The sequence below is a fragment of the Furipterus horrens genome, unplaced genomic scaffold (assembly GCF_987537825.1).
Source record: "Furipterus horrens unplaced genomic scaffold, mFurHor1.1.pri manual_scaffold_6, whole genome shotgun sequence".
NCBI lineage: Eukaryota > Metazoa > Chordata > Mammalia > Chiroptera > Furipteridae > Furipterus > Furipterus horrens.
Window position 1 is genome coordinate 72364629 of NW_028327176.1, and position 18645 is coordinate 72383273.

At 42.1% G+C, this 18645-nt stretch overlaps 1 protein-coding gene and 1 pseudogene across 1 annotated transcript in view; both read right to left on the minus strand.

Annotated features, from left to right (window-relative positions):
* The window catches only part of VWA3B (von Willebrand factor A domain containing 3B), a 176973-nt gene that overhangs the window by 110160 nt on the left and 48168 nt on the right, over nucleotides 1–18645 (minus strand). Inside the window, exon 8 of the mRNA XM_090281768.1 lies at nucleotides 11911–12036. Within this exon, the coding sequence (XP_090137894.1) occupies nucleotides 11911–12036 (126 nt within the window). The remainder of the gene's footprint in view (nucleotides 1–11910; nucleotides 12037–18645) is intronic.
* On the minus strand, nucleotides 14671–15591 carry LOC150006484 (aldo-keto reductase family 1 member B1 pseudogene; annotated as a pseudogene).

Here is an 18645-nt window from a genome sequence, read left to right on the forward strand (position 1 = left end):
CTTTTACAGCTGAGTGATATTCCATTGTATGTATGTATATATATATATATATATATATATATATATATATATATATATATATATATCACAGCTTTTTTTATCCATTCATCTACTGATGGACACTTGGGCTGCTTCCAAATCTTGATTATTGTAAATAATGCTGCAATGAACATAGGGGTGTGTATATTCTTTTGAATTTAGTGTTTTGGGTTTCTTCAGATAAATTCCCAGAAGTAGAATTGCTGGGTCATAAGGCTGTTCCATTTTTAATTTTTTGAGTATCTCCATACTGCTTTTCACAGTGGCTGCACCAGTCTGAATTTCCACCAACAGTGCACAAGGTTTTCCTTTTCTCCGGATCTTCACCAATACTTGTTGTTTATTGGTTTATTGATGATGGCCATTCTGACAGCTGTGAGGTGATATCTCATTGTGGTTTTAAATTTTAGGGGAGTTTTTTTATTGCTGGGTAGAGTAGCCTTGGTTGTAAGTCCTTGCTTTTCATCACTGTGAGTATTTCTTACCAATCCCTTGTGCCCTGAAAAGTTTTTGTTGAGAAATCAGATGATAATCTTATGGAAACTCCCTTGTAGGTAACTAGCTGCCTTTTTCCTGTTGCTTTTATGATTCTCTCCTTGTCTTTAAGCTTTGCCATTTTAATCATGATGTATCTTCATGTGGGCCTCTTTGGGTCCATCCTGTTTGGGACTCCGTGATTCCTGGATTTGAAGTCTTTTTTTCTTCACCAGGTTAGGGAAGTTTTTGATCATTATTTCTTCAAATACGTTCTCGATTCCTTGCTCTCTCTCTCCATCTTCTGGTAACCCTATTATGCAGAAGTTGTTACACTTCATGTGTCCCAAAGGTCCCTTAAACTATTCTCATTTTTAAAAATAATTCTTTTTGCTGCTCTGATTGGGTCTTTTTTTCTACCTTCTCTTCCAAATCACTGATTCAGTTCTCTGCTTCATCTAACCTCCTATTTATTCCTTCTAGTGTATTATTTATTTCAGATATTGCATTCTTTATTTCAGGCCAGTCCTTTCTATGTCTTTTTTAATGATGTCAAGAATCCTCATAATCATTACTTTGAAATCTATAGCTGATAAATTGCTTGCCTCCATTTCATCTAGTTCTTCTGGAGAATTCTCTTGTTCTTTCATTTGGGGCCTATGTCTTTGTCTTCCCATTTTGGCTGCCTCTTTGTGTTTTTTCCTATGTATTAGGTAGATCTGCAAAGACTCTGGTTTAGCCCTATGTCAGATGCTGCCTGTGACTGGCCCTGGGCAACCTGCTTAGATATAGCAGCACTCCACAGCTTCTGGCTCCCTCTGCTGGGCCTGGGTGCATGTGGAAAGGACCAAGCTGCACACCAAGGCTGGCTTTTACCACAGTGGGCCCAGGGGAGGGTTAGCTAAAGTCTCAAAGCATCCAGAAGTTTGTCTTCCCCTGCAGGCTGCCTGTTAGACTTAGTCACTGAAAGAGCCTCTGGCTGAACTCCTTAGCAGGGTTTATGCTACAAGGATAAGGCAAAAGGGGTTCCTGTGGGTGGGGCTATTGCTTTCCCCCAGGCTGATGTCACAGAACAGGAATGCTCTATTGAGAAAGATGGCTTCTGTAGTATGGGGAATGACTCAACACAGGTATCCTGGTGGCTGACACTTCAACCCTCTTCCCAGAGCCACCAACTCCAGGCTCTCCTCACACAGCTCTAGTCCATTATGCCCTCCCTCCACCAGAGCACCAGAGTTTGAGTGGCTACAAATGAAATTTTGTGCATTGGCCCCTTAAGGGGCTGAATGCATCTCTAGCCACCTCTCCCTGGCAGACAGAAACCCCACTGTTTTTCACAGTTGGATGTTATGTGAACCCCTTTCCTGATTCTGGGGCTCTAGGATGGGGAGCCCTGCTTGGGGTTTAGACCCCACACTTCTCAGGGGGAACACTCTGACCACTGAAATATCCCTCCAGAACTTCAGCTGCCACCCATGGTAGCCCAGCCAGCTGTCTCATGCCTCCATGCTTCCTACCAATCTCAATGTGGTGAAGTGATTTCTTTTGTAAGTCCTTGGTTATAAGGCATCTCTCTAGCTAGTCATCAGCTGTTTATTCAGGATAATTTTTCTATAATTTAGTCATAATTCCAGTTTGGTCCTGCAAGGAGGTTAGTATATCTTCAGCCTCCTCTGCCACGATCTTGGATCACCAGCCTTGTTCTAATTTCTTGAGGTAGATTAGTTTATTAGAGCTCTTTTATCTTTTACAATATATGTGTTTACAGCTATAAATTATGTTGTAAGAACTGCTTTAGCTGCATCCATAAATTTTGGTAAATCAAATTTTTCATTTTCATTCACTTCAAAGTATATTCTAATTCTCCTTTTGATTTCTTTCACCTATTTGTTATTTAAGAGTATGTTGTTAAAATACACATATTTTTCAGTTTCCAAAATTTCCTTCTGTTTTCGATTTTCAATTTAATCCATGGTGGTCATAGAACATATTTTGTATTATTTCAATAATTTTGAATTTATTGTATGGCCTAGCATATGGTTTCTTCTGAAGAATAATATGTGTGCATTTGAAAAGAATGTATATTCTACTGCTGTTTTATGGAGTATTCTATACAGATATCTAGTAGGTGTTGTTTGTTTATTGTGTTCCTGATGTTTTCTAGTTTCTTATTTATTTTCTCCCTAGTTATTCCACTTACTATTGAAAGTGGGATATTAAAGTCTTCAAGTATTATTATTGAACTATTTCTTTTAATTCATCAGTTTATGCTTCATATATTTTGGGATATGTTGTTAGGTGCATATATGTTTATAATTGTTATGCCTTCTTGGTAAATTTACCCTTTTATTATCATCAAAAGTCCCTCTTTGTAAAAATTTTTTGTCTGAAATTAAAATAGCTACTTCTGCTTTTTGATTGTTAATATTTGTATGATATATTGCTCCATCCTTTACTTTTATCATATTTGTGTCTTCCTATCTAAAATGTGCCTCTTGCAGACAGCATACTACTGGATCATGTTTTTTTGGGCATCCTTTTTTTAACTCTGCTGTTTAACTGAAGTGTTTTATCCATTTTATGTACTATAATAAATCATGTGGTAGGATTTACTTCTGCTATTCTGCTATTTGTGTTCCATATGTCTTAAATATATTTTGTTCTTTTATTACTACCTTCTATGTTTAAAAGTATATTTTCTAGTATACCATTTTAATTCTCTTGGCATTTCTTTTACTATATATTTTATAGGTATTTTTTAGTGGCTGCCTTCAGGGTTACAATTAATATTTTATCATAATCTAGTTTGGATTAGCAATAAATTAATTTTAATTGTATATAAAAACTTTTCACCTCCACATGATGACCTTAATCCCAGATGTCATCAACGCTCATTTATACTAACTTTTTGACCCTCTTCCCTCACCCTTACTTGCCCTTTCCCTTCAAATATGTTTCCCACTAAGTAGCCAAAGTGATTTTTTTCCTAAATGCAAATTAATCTTATCATCCTCTTGCTTAAAAATCTTCCAATGGCTTCCCATTGATCTGAAATTAAGGACTGACATCTCATATCATGGCCTCTAGACCCAGAATGATCTGGTTCTTGCGTACCTTTCCAGAGTCATCACAGGCTAATTCCTAACTTGAACTCTGAGCTTCAGTCACATTCACCTTTTCAAAATTCTTCTAAAGTACCATGTTCCTTCCTGCCTTGGGACCTTTGCACGTGCTGTTCTCCTGCCTGGCATAAACTCTCCCCTTTCTCCCACCCCTTCACCTCATTAACTTGCTTCCTCAACCCTCAGATATCAACTCCAATGTAATTTCCTCAGAAAAGCTACCCCTGACCTCAGAGAATAGCTCAAAACCTCACACTATTCCTCAGTAATTCTACCCCAGTTGTTAATTATACTTTCATGTGAATTTGATTTCCTAGTCTTACTGAGCAAGATATGGAATAAGGTCCTGCTTTATGAAGGCCTGTTCCATGTCTGTTTTACTCACCATTATACTCATTGTCTAGCACAAAGCTACATACAGAAATCATTCAATGAATGAAAGAATAAATAACTTTTCTTACTCTACCATTATATTCTAACTATAAGTCAGCACAGTTTTAAGTGTTTTACATGTCTTTTCTCATTTAATTCTCAGCCCTGTGGGGTAGATATTATCATTATCATCCCAATTTTGCAAATAAAGAAACTGAGGCACAATAACAAATGTCTTGCATGGGGTCACACAGGGAAAAGCAGAGCCAGGATTAATGTCTTCCTAACTCCAAGACCCGTGTACTTCACAACTACCAAAGACAATAAAAAATCTGGCTGGTTATTTAATACAATGCCAATAAAGGTGGGGGACAGACAGACATGGGGAGATGTGGGAAGTAGACAGGCTTGGTTTAAAAGACTCTGACCGCTGTGTGGAGCCACCCCCAGCTGGGCCCTTAGCTGGCAGGTTGTCTTCCAGGACTGCTCTGAATCCCACCCTCTGGGGGATTTTAAAGACACAATAGAGATACAAAGTGGCTTTTAAGGAAAAGGGAACCTGCTCTGTTTTTCTCTGTAAAGCCTCAAATCCTTGTCAGTAAAATGTGAAGAACAGACCAATTAAGTAAGAGGAAGTGCTTTTGACCTCGTGTAAAATACCTGGATGTTTCAACCCTGTAATTGATCTGCATTTCCCTTTCACTCCCTACCATTTGGGGAAGGGCTGCATATTTTCCTTAAGTACTTCCGCATGTGGAAAGTGGATAAAAACCCCGGTTAACAGAGAAACGGGGGCGATTTTCCACTAGAGAAAACCCCCTCCCTTCCTTCCTCAGCTGTAGTGTCTGAGTGTTACAGAACCCCTGGGCTGCTCCAATTGAAAACAAACCCACGGGCTCTTTAGTTAGGGGCCCGACTGCCCGCCGCCAAAATTATAACTCTCAATACCAGAGTTTAGTGAAAAGAAAAAGAATTGTTTATTTAAGTCATATAGATTTAGTTATTTGCAGATTTCTGTTGTTAAGTCTTATGTTCTTTAAAACATCCTTAAACATATATCCTTGCCTCCCCACTACCAAACCAGGCTAGCTTTAGAAAAGTTGGAGAAACCATTTCCCTACTTTTCAAACACAGTTCAGCTTTACCAGCAGCTGCCAATCAGTCTTCTGATTGGGGAGGTCCTTTCTGTGCTGTGGTGCCCTCCAGCTCTCAATGCAGAACCGCCTGGATTCGCAGCCTCCTTGCAAACTGCCTTCTTCCTGCAAACCGCGCAGATCTCCTCTCCTTCTCAAAACCGCATGGCGAGAGCCTCTTAAACTAGCCTGGAGACCCCTTCTCCAAGCCACATGCAGAAGGCCCCTTCACCAAGCCGCATGGAGGGGGCGAGAGAGCGAGAGCGCGAGAGCAAGAGAGAGCGCGCGCAAAAGAGAGCTAAAATATCCGCAGCTGCTTATATATCCCTGACTGCGTCCTCTGACGCAGTGGGTGTGGTAACCAGTTCTGACCATTCACAGAACCTCACGCAGGCTCTGTGTGCTTTTTCCTTACCGTCCCCTGGTTCAAGACTCCTCCCATCTACCTGAGGCTTTGGATTCGTTAAAGCCATTTTGCATAAGAAAGACATTGGCCACCAGCCTCAGGCATGTGGAGGCATTCTAAAAGCTGCTTCCTTCTCCCCATCCCCCAGCCGCAAACTCTGGGGATTTTTGGACTCCCCTGTTTCTGTAACATGAGCAGTTTCTTCATCCACTCCAAGGGACCCAGAGTCTCTCTCAAATAAAAATGAGGATTGTTCCTCTCTTAAATTATTGTTTTTTTAAAAGTGCTCAAAACTCCTGTAGAACTCCTTGTTGGAACTGCCAGTACAGCTTGAATGAGCCTCTATTCTCTTGTCTTTTGACATTAACTTTGATATTTTGAACCAACCAAGAATTCAGAATCTAATCTTGGCATGACTACACAACATGATTAGACTATCTCTAGTGAGTCTTATAATGGCTCTAAAGGTTATTCCAAATGAGTAGTTCCTGAAATGTTTTGAGCTGTAGCATCATTTGAAGAAGAGCCAAGTTTCCCTGATTTTGGACAAATTCTTGAATATTTTGTGAGAAAAGCCATTTTCTCATTTGAGAGCTACACCTGACATACACACCCAGATACACAGATATAGAATGCTCAGATGTACCAACACCAATGTCTCTGAACAGCTCAGCACCTCAGGAGTGAAGCATGTTCTCCTTTTTTACTTTATTAACAGTTGTGTTAAGGTATAACTGACATACAATAAATCATATACTTCTAAAATGTACAAATTTATAACTTTTGACATATTCATAATTAGGTTTATGTTTATCATCTTGCTATTTGTTTTCTATTAGTCCTATCTGTCCTTTGTTCTCTTTTTTTTCTGACAGCTTTTGGTATGAGTATTTTCAATTACATTTTATTTCCTCTGATGGTTTGTTTTGTCAGTTAGTGCTTATTTAAGGCTTATAGTAAACATCTTTAATATATCATGGTCTAATTTCAATTGATACTATACCACTTCATGAAAGGTACAAGAACCTCACAATAGTATATTTCCATTTCTCCCCTACTGGATTTTTTTTTTTAGTTCAGTGGTTTGTTGTTGTTTTTAACTGTGGTAAAATATACACAACCTAAAATTAACCATTATTAGGTGTGCAATTCAGTGGCATTAAATACATTCACATTGTTATGCAACCATCAACATCTAACTCCAAAACTCTTCCAGTATCCCAAATGAAAACTCTGTAGCCATTAAATAATAACTCCCATTCCCTATTACCCCAGGCCCTGATAACCACTATTCTTTCTATCTCTATAATTTTGACTATAAATTTATCTTATACAAGCTAAACCATATAATATTTTCCATTTTTGTCTAGCTCATTTTACTTAGCATAATATCTTCAAGGTTTATGCATGTTGTGGAATGTGTCGGAATTTCCTCCCTTTTTAAAGCTGCATAATATTATATTGTATGTATATACACACTTTGTTTATCCAGTCATCTGTCAGTGGACATATGTTGTTTATCTTTGGAACTTATGAATGCTGCTGCTATTTCTCTCCTAGCTCTTATGCTATTATTTTATACATTTTACTTATACATCTGTTATAGACTCATTATTTTTATTTAAACAGTAAATTGTCTTTGAAAGATCTGAATAGAAAAAGATCACATTTATCCATGCAGTTATTTCTGGTGTTCTTTATTAGTTTGTGTAGATCCATATTTTCATTCATTTTCCCATATAAAAGTATCATTTTCTTCCTGCCTAAGAGATTTCCTCTAATCTTTCCTGCAGTGCAGATGTGCTGATAATAATTTTTTTCAGCTTTTGTATGTCTTAAAACGTCTTTACTTTTGTCTTTGTATTTGAAAAAGAGGTTCATGGAATATAGGATTCTAGATTGAAAAGTTAAGGTATTGAGTGAAAAAAAAAGTTGCTCCACTATCTTTTCACTCACAACGAGAAATATGCTGTGATGTTTATCTTTGTTCCTTTGTACAAAGGTGTCTTTTTTTCCTCTGGTTGACTTAAAGATTTCCTCTATAATACCTGTTTTGAGCAAATTGATTATGATGACCCTTGGTACAGTTTCCTTCATTTTCCTGTACTTGGCATTCATTGGACTTCTTGGATCTTTGGGTTATAGTTTTCACCAAATTCGGGGATTTTTCAATCTTTATTTCTTCAAATTTTTCTCTGTTGTCTATTCTTGCCTCTCCTTGAGAATTCCATCTACATGTATATTTGGCCACTTGAAGTTGTCCCACAGCTCACTGATGCTCCGTTTGTTGTTAGTTATTTGTTTTTATTTGTTTGCTTATTATTTTTCTGTGTGTCTCATTCAGGATAGTTTCTATTGCTGTGTCTTCAATGTCTTTTTATTCCTGCAATGTATAACTGCCATTTATCCCATTCATCTAAAATATTTTCTTCCCTAAAAGTTTTCATCTCTAAAAGTTCAACATATATCTTTTTAAATATCTTCCCTGTTCCTACTTAACTTTTTGAACATATGGAATAGAGTGATAATAATTGTCTGCATGTCTTTTTCTGCCATTCTAATTTCTGGGTCAGTTTGATTGATTGATTATTAAGGGTAACATATTCTGTTTCTTTTCATGCCTAGGAATCTCTGACTGGATGCCATACATTGTGAAATTTACCTTGATGGGTACTGTATATTTCTTATAAGTCTTCGTGAGCTTTGTTCTGTGATGCAGTTAAGTTATCTATGTAAAGTTGTTTCCTTTTGTGTCTTGTTTTAATGATATCTTAGGAGGGCCCAGAGCTCAGTTTCAGGCTAGTCAGTCCCCGTTACTGAGTCAAGACCTTCCCAAGTAGTCTCCCCAGTACCCCACAAGTTGGGCTTGTGAGAACAGGCTGTGTGCAAGCTCCAAGCCCTTTCTTTCTACCTTTTTCAAATGGATCTTTCCCAACTTCAGGTAATTCCCTCACATAAATGAGCTGATCAGTATTAAGCTGAATTCTCAAGAGGGGCTCTCTGCAGATTTCCAGAGTTCTCTCTCTGTGCACCTCTCCCCTCTCTGATACTTTGTCCTGAGAAATCTAAATGTCTTGGTCTCCCAGGACTCTTCACTCTGGTTACCAGACTTAGAAATTGGCTGTGCTCCACTGAGATCTTTCTTCCCACATTGTGACCTGGAAACTCTCTCAAAGCATTAAGCTGGGACAATCGTAGAGCTCACATTGGGTTTTCTCTGTATGTTAGGGATCACTGGCCTTCATTGCTTGGTGTTCAATGTCTTTAAAAAACATTGTTTCATATATTCTCATCAGTTTTCCCCCCTAGGGAATTCTCATGTCCTGAAAGAGGTCAAAATTACCAGTGATCAGAATGTCTGATCTCACCATCTTATTCCAGGCATCAGGCTCCTGGCCCCACAGTCATAGGTGCAAGCTAATCCCAGAACCAGTGTGTCCAGCCCAGGGGGCATATAAGGGCTGCTATGCCCAGAAAGGGATGTTTTGTCTAATCCACATGAAGGTTCCATGTGTAATAGCAGCCCACATAGTCTCTTACATCCTGACCCTCCCCTCCTCTGATGACTACCCCATCTCCTTGGCCTGCAGGCCTTGGGTAGCCAAGCTGAGGGAAAGGCCACTGCCTTCACATGAGGCAGACACAGGGTCTGAGGCTGACATAGCCTTTGCCTCAATAACACTGGGCTGTGGATGGAAGCAGGAGAAGATGAGATACTCTACCTGTGGCCTCTGGGTTACAAAAGTTTCAATGGGTATCCAACGTCGAAAGGTCCTGACCAAATTTTCCTTTTTAAATAGAGGTGGTATATTTGAAGCATCTTCTGAGAATTTACTTTTGGAGTTATTTTGGTTTTTAGTTTCTGGTGTGTGTGTATATTATATGGAATAAAAGGAATGATTATCTAGCCTTCTGTCAATTATGGACGCCAATAGCTCTTCTATTTCTCTTAGGAATAGCACCTAAAAACCTTATGCTAACCCTCAAGACTAACTACCCCAAGCTTAAATACTCCTTGTATTAGTCTGCTCAAGCTACCATAGCAAAATATCACAGACTGGGTAATTTCCTCACAGTTCTGGTGGCTGGAAGTTCAAGATCAAGGTGATCATAGGGTTGGTTTCTGATGAAGCATCTATTCCTGGCTGTTAGATGGCCACCTTCTCACTGTGCCCTCACACAGCTTTCCCTCTGTGCATGTGTAGAGAGAGAGAGGTGGCTGGTGTCTCTTCCTCTTCTTGTAAAGATGCCAGTCCAGTAAGATTAAGACCCCATCTTTATGACCTCACTAATCTTAATTACTTCCTTACAGGCCCCATCTCCAAATATAGTCACAATGTCGGTTAGGACTTCAACATATAAATTTGTCCACAGAACTCCCCTCAACAAACATCTTAACAGCAGGATCACCATTATCTACCTGGCATGGATATTTACTGAAGATAACAGGGACTAACTATGTTCTTGATTCTAAGCTCACACTCAGTGGGGTGTCCCAAGTAAGCAGCCCCTCCAGAAGAGCCTGATTGGGCTGGTCCTTAGGAACACTAGATAGCTGGTCCTGGCAAAGCAAGTGCAGCTGCTGCTTCCCAGGCTCAAGTTGACACCCAATCACAGGAAAATGTCACTGTCACCAGGAATTTATCGTGTCACAGAGGGCAAGGTCACCCAGGCCTTCAACCTCTTCCCTGTTCTACACATGACCTCTTCCCCATTTTTCCTCCTCAACCATCTCCTTCTCTGCCCTCAGCCAGCCTGGCCTCCTTGCTCTCCTTCCATGTGGACACTCTGTAACACAGTCAGAGTACCAGGAAGCAATACAACCAGGCAGAGAGTCCCTAAATTTGTTGCATATTAGGATGTCCTGGGAGCTTTCAAAATCCCAGTGTCCAGATTGCATCCTATATGGATTAAATCAGAATGTCTAGGGTGGGCACCAAACATTACCATTTTTACTGAAGGACTAGGTTTGAATCCTGGCTTTATCATTTCTAGCTGTGTGGCCTTGGGTAACCTTGAGGATTACGCAACCCTAAATGAAAATAACAGTATCACCCTAGCTGGTGTAGCTCAGTGGATTGAGTGCTGGCCTGAGAACCAAAGGGTCACCAAGTTCAATTCCCAGTCAGGGCACATGCCTGGGTCTCGGGCCAGGTCCCTGGTTGGGGTGCATGAGAGGCAATCACACATCCATGTTTCTCTTCCTTTCTCCCTCTTTCCCCCTCTTTCTAAAAATAAATGAATAAAATCTTTTTTTAAAAAAAAGCTATACACATTTAAAAAAAGAAAATAATAGTAGCATCTATCTTATAAGAGTGTGGGAAGGATTAAATGAGCTAATACTTGTGAAGAGCCCCAAACAGTGCTTAACATGTAAGGTGTGTGCTGTAAGTATTAACTGCTATTATTACCAGGGGTTCCCTAAATGAAACCAGTGACTTACAGAGGAAATCTTTTACTAGTTTAAGCATTGAGGTAGGACAGTCAGTATATTATACTAACTCCCCTACTTGTGAAAGGGAAAAGCTGAGCTTACATTTACCAAGTACCTGCTTGGTGCAAAAGCATGCATTATTTTACTTCATTTTAACCACAACCGCTCAAGACTGATATTATTATAATCATTTTTGCAGAAGAATAAACTAAGATTTAAAGAGATTAACTCAAGTTAAACTAGTGATGGAGATAAAATTTGTAACCAAGTTTTTCTCACTCCAAAACTCAGGCTCCTCTGGCTCCTCTTCTCAACTAGACCATGATCTTTGGACTTCCTATTGGTCTTTGCATTGCCCAATTTTAGCAAACATCCTGCTAAGTCAGTTTAGCCAGAATCCCCTCGATATCCCCAGGTGACATCTTATCACTGTGGCCTGCCTACAGCAAGAATCCTGTCAGGCTGGTTTAGTCACAAATCGCCCCCATCCCTGATGTTTCCTCTCAGTAGCTTCCTATCCACCAACACATCCCCCACAGTGCTCCTGGGCTATAAAGCCCCACTTGTCCATGTTGTGTTCATAACGGAGCCCAATTTGTATCATCTCTTTTCCCTGTTGCAATATACCTGAATAGAATCTATTTTTACTGCTTTAACTACTGTCTAGCTCTGTTTCTTTTTTAACAATCTCAGATGCATACACATTTGACCACATACAAACATGTACACACATGTATGCATAAATGCATGTGAGCACACACATGCAGGTGTGCACATGAACACATGAGCACATAAACAGACACACACAGAGTTCTGGATGCTTGCCTCAGGTTGGGCTGAGTGCTCTTTGGTAAAGAACTTGGAAACGGCCCCCATCCCTAACCAGCAGCAGTTATGATTTTCACAGTAGTGACCATAAGCAGCACCCACCGCAGTCTATTGTGGCCACATCAGACTTGGAAGGTTCGGCAACCAGCCTCTGGATCTGGGCCAGCGTACTGCAGGCTTCCTCCATCTCCCTCCAAATGAGAAACACGTCCTCTCGGACCTCAGCTCCTGGGAGGGAAACACAGTGTGAGTGCATGGCTGTGGCTGTCCCAAGAACTCTGGTAGTTCTAGCAGACCTGGCACAACCCAGCCAGTTTTCTAGAACATTTTTGAACATTAAATTCTATGTTCCCCACTAACCTCTGAGAAGCAGAACTGAAATCCCTAAGGAAGTGCTGTCATCTCAGAAAATCATAAATGCAGATTTGGGGATGCCATAAATCTTTATGAAGTAAATATTTGTAACAGCTAGAATATTTTAAGATGAGTTATTGAAAATATTTAAATATGATAAAGAATAAAATATTCAAAGGCACCTAGTAAATGCCAGGTTGAATGCAGTGAGGAAGGAAAATTTAATGGTTTATGGAAGTGACAACCCTTATCGGTTCTTGATTTAGTTGAGAATGCCTACTTCTTCAAAAGCACATTCACCAAAACAAAACAACAAAAAAAGCACATTCACAAGTCTTTCTTTTTTCCTGATGGAATCATGAATCTTTGGCCTCCTTTTTTGGACCTCTGCTATCTCAGTTCAGGGCTAGGATGGACTGTATGATTTCATTGGTAATGATATGGCTCATTTATGTCACTCGCATAATCAATCAATCAAAACTCATCTATGGTAAGACATCCAAGGCTGGCATAGAGGCTCTCTCCGCACCTAGGTCCAGGCTCTAACACATTAGTAGTTTCTGGAGGTTAAGGAAGGTGTAAGAGCAGGAAGGAATAGGTGTGACTATTAAGGTACAACAAGAGGGATCCTGTGGTATCTTCACTGTATCAATGTCAATATCCTAGTTGTGATATTGTCCTATAATTTTGTAAGATGTTACTACAGGCAGAAACTAGGTAAAGGGCACATGGGTATCTCTGCATTATTTCTTACAACTGTACATGAACCTACAATAATCTCTGCACCTCTGTGCTGTATGTGCGTGGCCAGTGGTGATGCCAAGAGGTCACCATGAATGTAAGATGCCACCACCCATTTGCAGTGGCATCCATGGGCCCAGCCACCAGCATGGCTCTACTCAAGGCACAATGGAAGCAATAGGAGAGCCTCTACTCTGGTGCTGCTTTTAATCGAGTTGTATGAACAAAAATTTAGCAGTTGTATCCTCTAGTTTTAAAAACTCCATTCAGGTAAAAAGGTTATTTAAATAAACACAACAACAACTCTATTTCACAGACTTCTATGCAATTGGCTTGGAGAACACTGATGATATTATCACTGAAGTAAGATGGGTCCAAATTATGTAATAATAAATACCTTTTGTGGGTACTTGCTATGTACCTGGCATTACATTTAGGCCTTTCTAAACATTTTCTCATTTCTTTTCACCACAACCCTTCAGGCAAATTCTATTCTTGTTCCTATTTTATAGCTGTGTAAACTGAGTAAGGGAGTTGTCCAAGGTCACACTGTCAATGAGTGGCAGAGCAGAGTCAAACCCAGGTTGGTGTGACTGCACCAACTTAGCCACCATGACTAGTTGCCCTGAGAAAGTGGTGAATGGTTATAAAGGGGCCCTGCAGCCCCTCCTACAGCTGCTGATGAGACCCCACTTACCAAGCCTACCTACATAACAGCCCACAAACACCTCAGATCACACAGACACAGAGAATGAGAGACCACAGTCAGATCTACAGGCCTTCCCAGGAGATTCGTGCACCAGAGCAAAGGGCTGACCCTAAGCCACCAAGACAGACTGGGACAGACCAGAGTCAATGTTTCCAACTTAAGAAGTAGTTGAGAAGGGCCGGGCTCTGGACCTCCTGAAGTTGGGCAGACCTGTGCTTGTAAAGAAGTGGTGACAAGTCCTGGCACAGATGGATGGCCACCATGGCTTTGCAACCATCAACAGCCCAAGGAGTGAAATGTGATGTGTACCCAGCTCCATGCTGGAGCTCCAAACCTTTCGCAGGCTGCTGCCAAATGCAAACTGTAAGCCCACAGGCCTTTCCGTTGCTGTGAGAGCAAGCCTGGCTCCCAGGAGCTCCCAGCAGTATGGACATGGTAAGTATCATGGTCTCTCTTAAAACATTTCAAATGAGTCAAGGCTTCCATTCATATCTTAAGGAGGTATGCCTACAGGTCAGCATCCAATGAAAAATTTCTAAAGAAATAAAGTTGACTCTTGATCCAGGGACAGAAAAGTGTGCTTAAGAGGCAACAGCGACCTGAGACAGGCTCTCCTGTGCAAGTAGCAGTTAAGATTTTCACCACACTGGTTTAGCCATTATAACTAGGCAGCTATAGAGTTCTTTTATTTTTCCAGGCTCACAAAAGTACGTTATTTGAGGCAAGAAGAAGTCTGGCTTAAAGGATTACTGTCCCAAGCAGCCAAAATCCAATGGTTAGTGGCACTACTTTTTAACTTTGTAGATGTAACTTATTCAGGAAAGGGTATTGAGGTTGTACTTTCCTCACTGGACAAGGGCAAAGAAAACTGGAGGAGACCTTTAATCTACTCAGACTGCTTTTCAGGCCCAAGGCCAGGCTGGCCACACCCTCACTGGTTCATGTGCAGGTGGCTACCCTGCCACTGAGGGGCATGAGCCATACTACGCTACTCACAGGAAGAATGAGGCAGGAAGAATGGCAGCAGGTCATTTGGGGAAGAACAGGCACCCACAGCTTCAAAACTCTTCGTTGAAAGGCCCAAACAGCTCCCCAAGGCACAGATGCTCTAGTTCCTGTGGTAGCTGAGTAAGGCAGTCATATCCTCACTGCTCAGTTCAAAGTGAAAGACCTGAAAGTTCTCAGCAATGTGTTCAGGTGTCACAAGCTGCGGATCACAACCAAATTCCTCTGCAAGGGGAACCAGATCAGAACCTGGGCTGCGGTTTTATTGCACTTGTCAGCTATGGCTTTGATCCTGGGAATCCCCATAGGCCCTGACCCAGGGCCTGTTGGGAGAGGTGAGGGGACTGTAGGCAGTCATCACCACAGTACCTTTGGAATGGCAATACTGGATTAACTTCTGAGTGAGGTACGGGTGGCACTCAGTTTGGTTAACCACCAGCTTGTATTTTAAGCCAGATTTGTTTAAGATCTTGATTTAGAGATGGTTAAAGTTGGAGATTCCAATAGCTTTCACCAGTCTTTTATCCACCAGTTCTTCCAGGACCTTCCACATATCAAAAAATCAACGTCAGAGGGAATCATGTTGCCTTTCCCATCCAATAGAAAAATTCATTCCTGGGCTTAAAACTGATCAGCCAATGATAAGGTCGAGGTCCAGATAGTCCAGCTTCAGGTCACTGCGTGTCTTCTGGCAGGCTCCTTTCACCAGGTTTTTCTCATGGCACGTGGACCGCAGCTTGCTGATGACGAAGAGGTCCTCCCACTTCACCACCTGCTCTTTGAGCTTCTCCTGGATGGCCCCTCCCACTTCACTCTCATTCTGGTACACGTGGGCACTGACAATGTGGTGGTACCCAAGGTCAATTGCCACCTTCATTCACAGCCTCTGTCACTTTGCCCAGAGGGGACTTCCAGGTGCTCAGCCTCACAGCCGGCATCTTGGTGCTATCGGAGAGCATGACGTGGCTGGCCATGATTGCTGCACTCCACAGACCCAGGTCCAAGGACCTCGACTGGCAGCTATAATTCTTAAGCTGGCAATCAGGAAGCAGAACAACTGAAAAGTATCCATTTACCTTGTTTTGTTTAGAAAACAAACCAAGAGCAGCTAGTGAACAAGAAAAAACACAGGGCTGTAAAAAGCGTAACTCAGTATGTAGAGGTTTTATTTCAAGTTACTTCACAGGCAGTGTGGAAGGGCTGCCATTTTTATCGGGGGTCACTTCTGAGGGACTTACTTAAGATATGGGACAGCTGGAGCCCAAGGAGACAACCCCATTGGAAACAGAAGAGGAAGAAGGACAAGGCAGAGGAAACCCCAGTGTTCAGAGAACTCTGTGAATTTAAAATTCTCCAGGCTCAACCAGAGAAAAGACAAAACAATAACAAAGTCTTATGGATCTCAACCATCAGGGTGGCAGCCAGCCAAGACCTGCAGTGCTCATAAGCAGGAGATGGTTCTTCTTAGAGACATCTGGGTGACCTACAAGATCCGCCAACCCAATGACCCCTCTCGCACTACCCACTGACATCCCCCACATGCCATGGAAACCTGAAGGCTCACCAAATGCTGACATCAGCTGGGAGAGATGTCAAATTAAGCTGCTGCTCTTCATTTGCTTCCAGTACTGATTTGTCAGACTGGCTCATTAAATAAATGAAACACCACCCAGGCCAGATATGTTTTTATGGGTCAGGAGCCCTGAGTACCTGCCACAAAACACCACCGCCCTGTCAAATCTGTCTCACCTTCCTCTTTCAGAAATCAACTCCTTAATCTATTCAATTAGCAAATATTTGTTGGCACCTACTGTGTGGTGGGTGCACACTGTCAGTGCCAGGATACAGCAGTGAACAGGGCTGTGCTCCTGGAGCTGGCACTTGAGTCCAGGGACCAAGGCCCCATAACAGTCCCTCTAACACTGTGACACTTTGAACCTGGTTAGAGTGTAACAGAACCCCTGGGCTGCTCCGATTGAAACACAACCCACGGGCTCTTTAGTTAGGGGTCCGATTGCCCGCCGCCAGAATCATAACTCTGAATACCAGAGTTTGGTGAAAAGGAAAAGAATTGTTTATTTACACAAAGCCCTGCCTCCCCCTCCCAGACCTGGCCAGTCTTAGGAAAGTCAGAAAACACCGTTTCCCTACTTCCTAGGCACAGTTCAGCTTTACTAGTAGCTGCAATCACTCAGTTCTGATTGGGGAGGTCCTTTCTGTGCTGTGGTGCCCTCCAGCTCTCAATGCAGGACCGACTGGATTCTCAGCCTCCTTGCAAACTGCCTTCTTCCTGCAAACTGCATGGATCTCCTCTCCTTCTCAAAGCAGCCTGGCAAGAGCCTCTTCTTAAAGCCGCCTGGAGACCCCTGCTCCAAGCCAGATGGAGGGAGCCCACAAGAGCCAGAGAGTGAGGGCGTGAGGGCCAAAGAGAGCCTGAGAGAGAGAGCCTCCTCTCTCCCCCTGCGTCCTCTCACGAAGTGGGTGTTGCAAACAGTTGCGACTATTCACAAAACCCTACGTAGGCTCTGTCTGCTTCTTCCCTACCAGCCCACAGTCCGAGATCCCTCCCATCTTCCTGAGTCTTGGAAGTAAAGCGGATCTTTGCAACAACGTATCCAGCCACTAGCTCCAGGCATGCAAGGGCATCCTGAAAGCTGGTTCCTGCTGCCTATCTCCCAGCCGAAAACTCTGGGGTTTGTTTTTGGACTACCCTGTTTCTGTAACAAGAGCACTGTCCTCCCAGGCCTCTCGGGCCCCTTTCCTCCCACTGTCTGCCCTATCAGGAGGCTCGTAGCCCTCCACAGCACTCACCTAGCCCCACCCTTCATTCAAGGCACCTTGCTGACTCCACCATCAAGCTTGGTCCAGCTGTGCCCATAAACAGTGGTCGGCCCCCTGCTCTTTCTCAACTCTGGGAACCAGCCACAGCCACTGTTCTATCCTTTGCTACCAGGACACAATGTTGGGCCACACCACTAGATGGGCAGGCAGCATATGCAATTCCTGGCTACCTGTTATTCCAACCTCCAGTTCAAAGAGCACAAAGAATCATCAGTCTGGTGAATTAGTATACGCATGACCTTGAATGCAGTCTGACTCAAATTAACCCCTTTTAGTAGGTAGCTCCTTACAACACAGCTCACCACTCGACAGTGTGTCCATGGCTGCTCTGCTATTGAGGCTGTGGTCTACAGCTCTGCAGTGGAGATAGTGTGTGGTCTTGGGTTGCTGTTTATGTTGACACAGGCAGACTTTGCCACTGGATTGTAATCATCTTGAGCAGTGGTTCCCAACCTTCCTAATGCCACAACTCTTTAATACAGTTCCTCATGTTGTGGTGACCCCCCCAACCATAAAATTATTTTCGTTGCTACTTCGTAACTGTAATTTTGCTACTGTTATGAATCGTAATGTAAATATCTGATATACAGGATGTATTTTCATTGTTACAAATTGAACATAAAGCATAGTGATTAATCACAAAAACAATATGTAATTATATCTGTGTTTTCTGATGGCCTTAGGCGACCCCTGTGAAAGGGTCGTTCGACCCCCAAAGGGGTCGTGACCCACAGGTTGAGAACCGCTGATCTTGAGAATGGGGACAGTGCTCTCTTCTTTCTTTGTACCTCCACAGTACTTAGCAAAGGATCCAGTGTTTCTGGTAAGACTTCCTATTCTTCCTCGTTGTTATTTTCGAACAGTTATTGAGCATCTTAGCGTTCTTCTTGCCTCATCACTCACATCCCCAATATCGCAAGAAGCTCTTCTGAGTGATACACAACAGGCTCCTATCATCTGAGTATATGGCTATGCCCTAGCTATTCCAAATATTAACCATGATATTCCCCAAAGTAGTAAGTCACTTTCTTTTAGATCTTTACACCACAGGTAGGCAAGGCTTCCCCAAATATCTGAAATATTATCATTCCAAGGGCAGGAAGGGAAAGGCAATTAGAAAAGCAGCTAGACATGGCACTAGTCCAAGGACAATGTAATGTAGCCCTAGGAGAGGGCAGTTCAGAAAT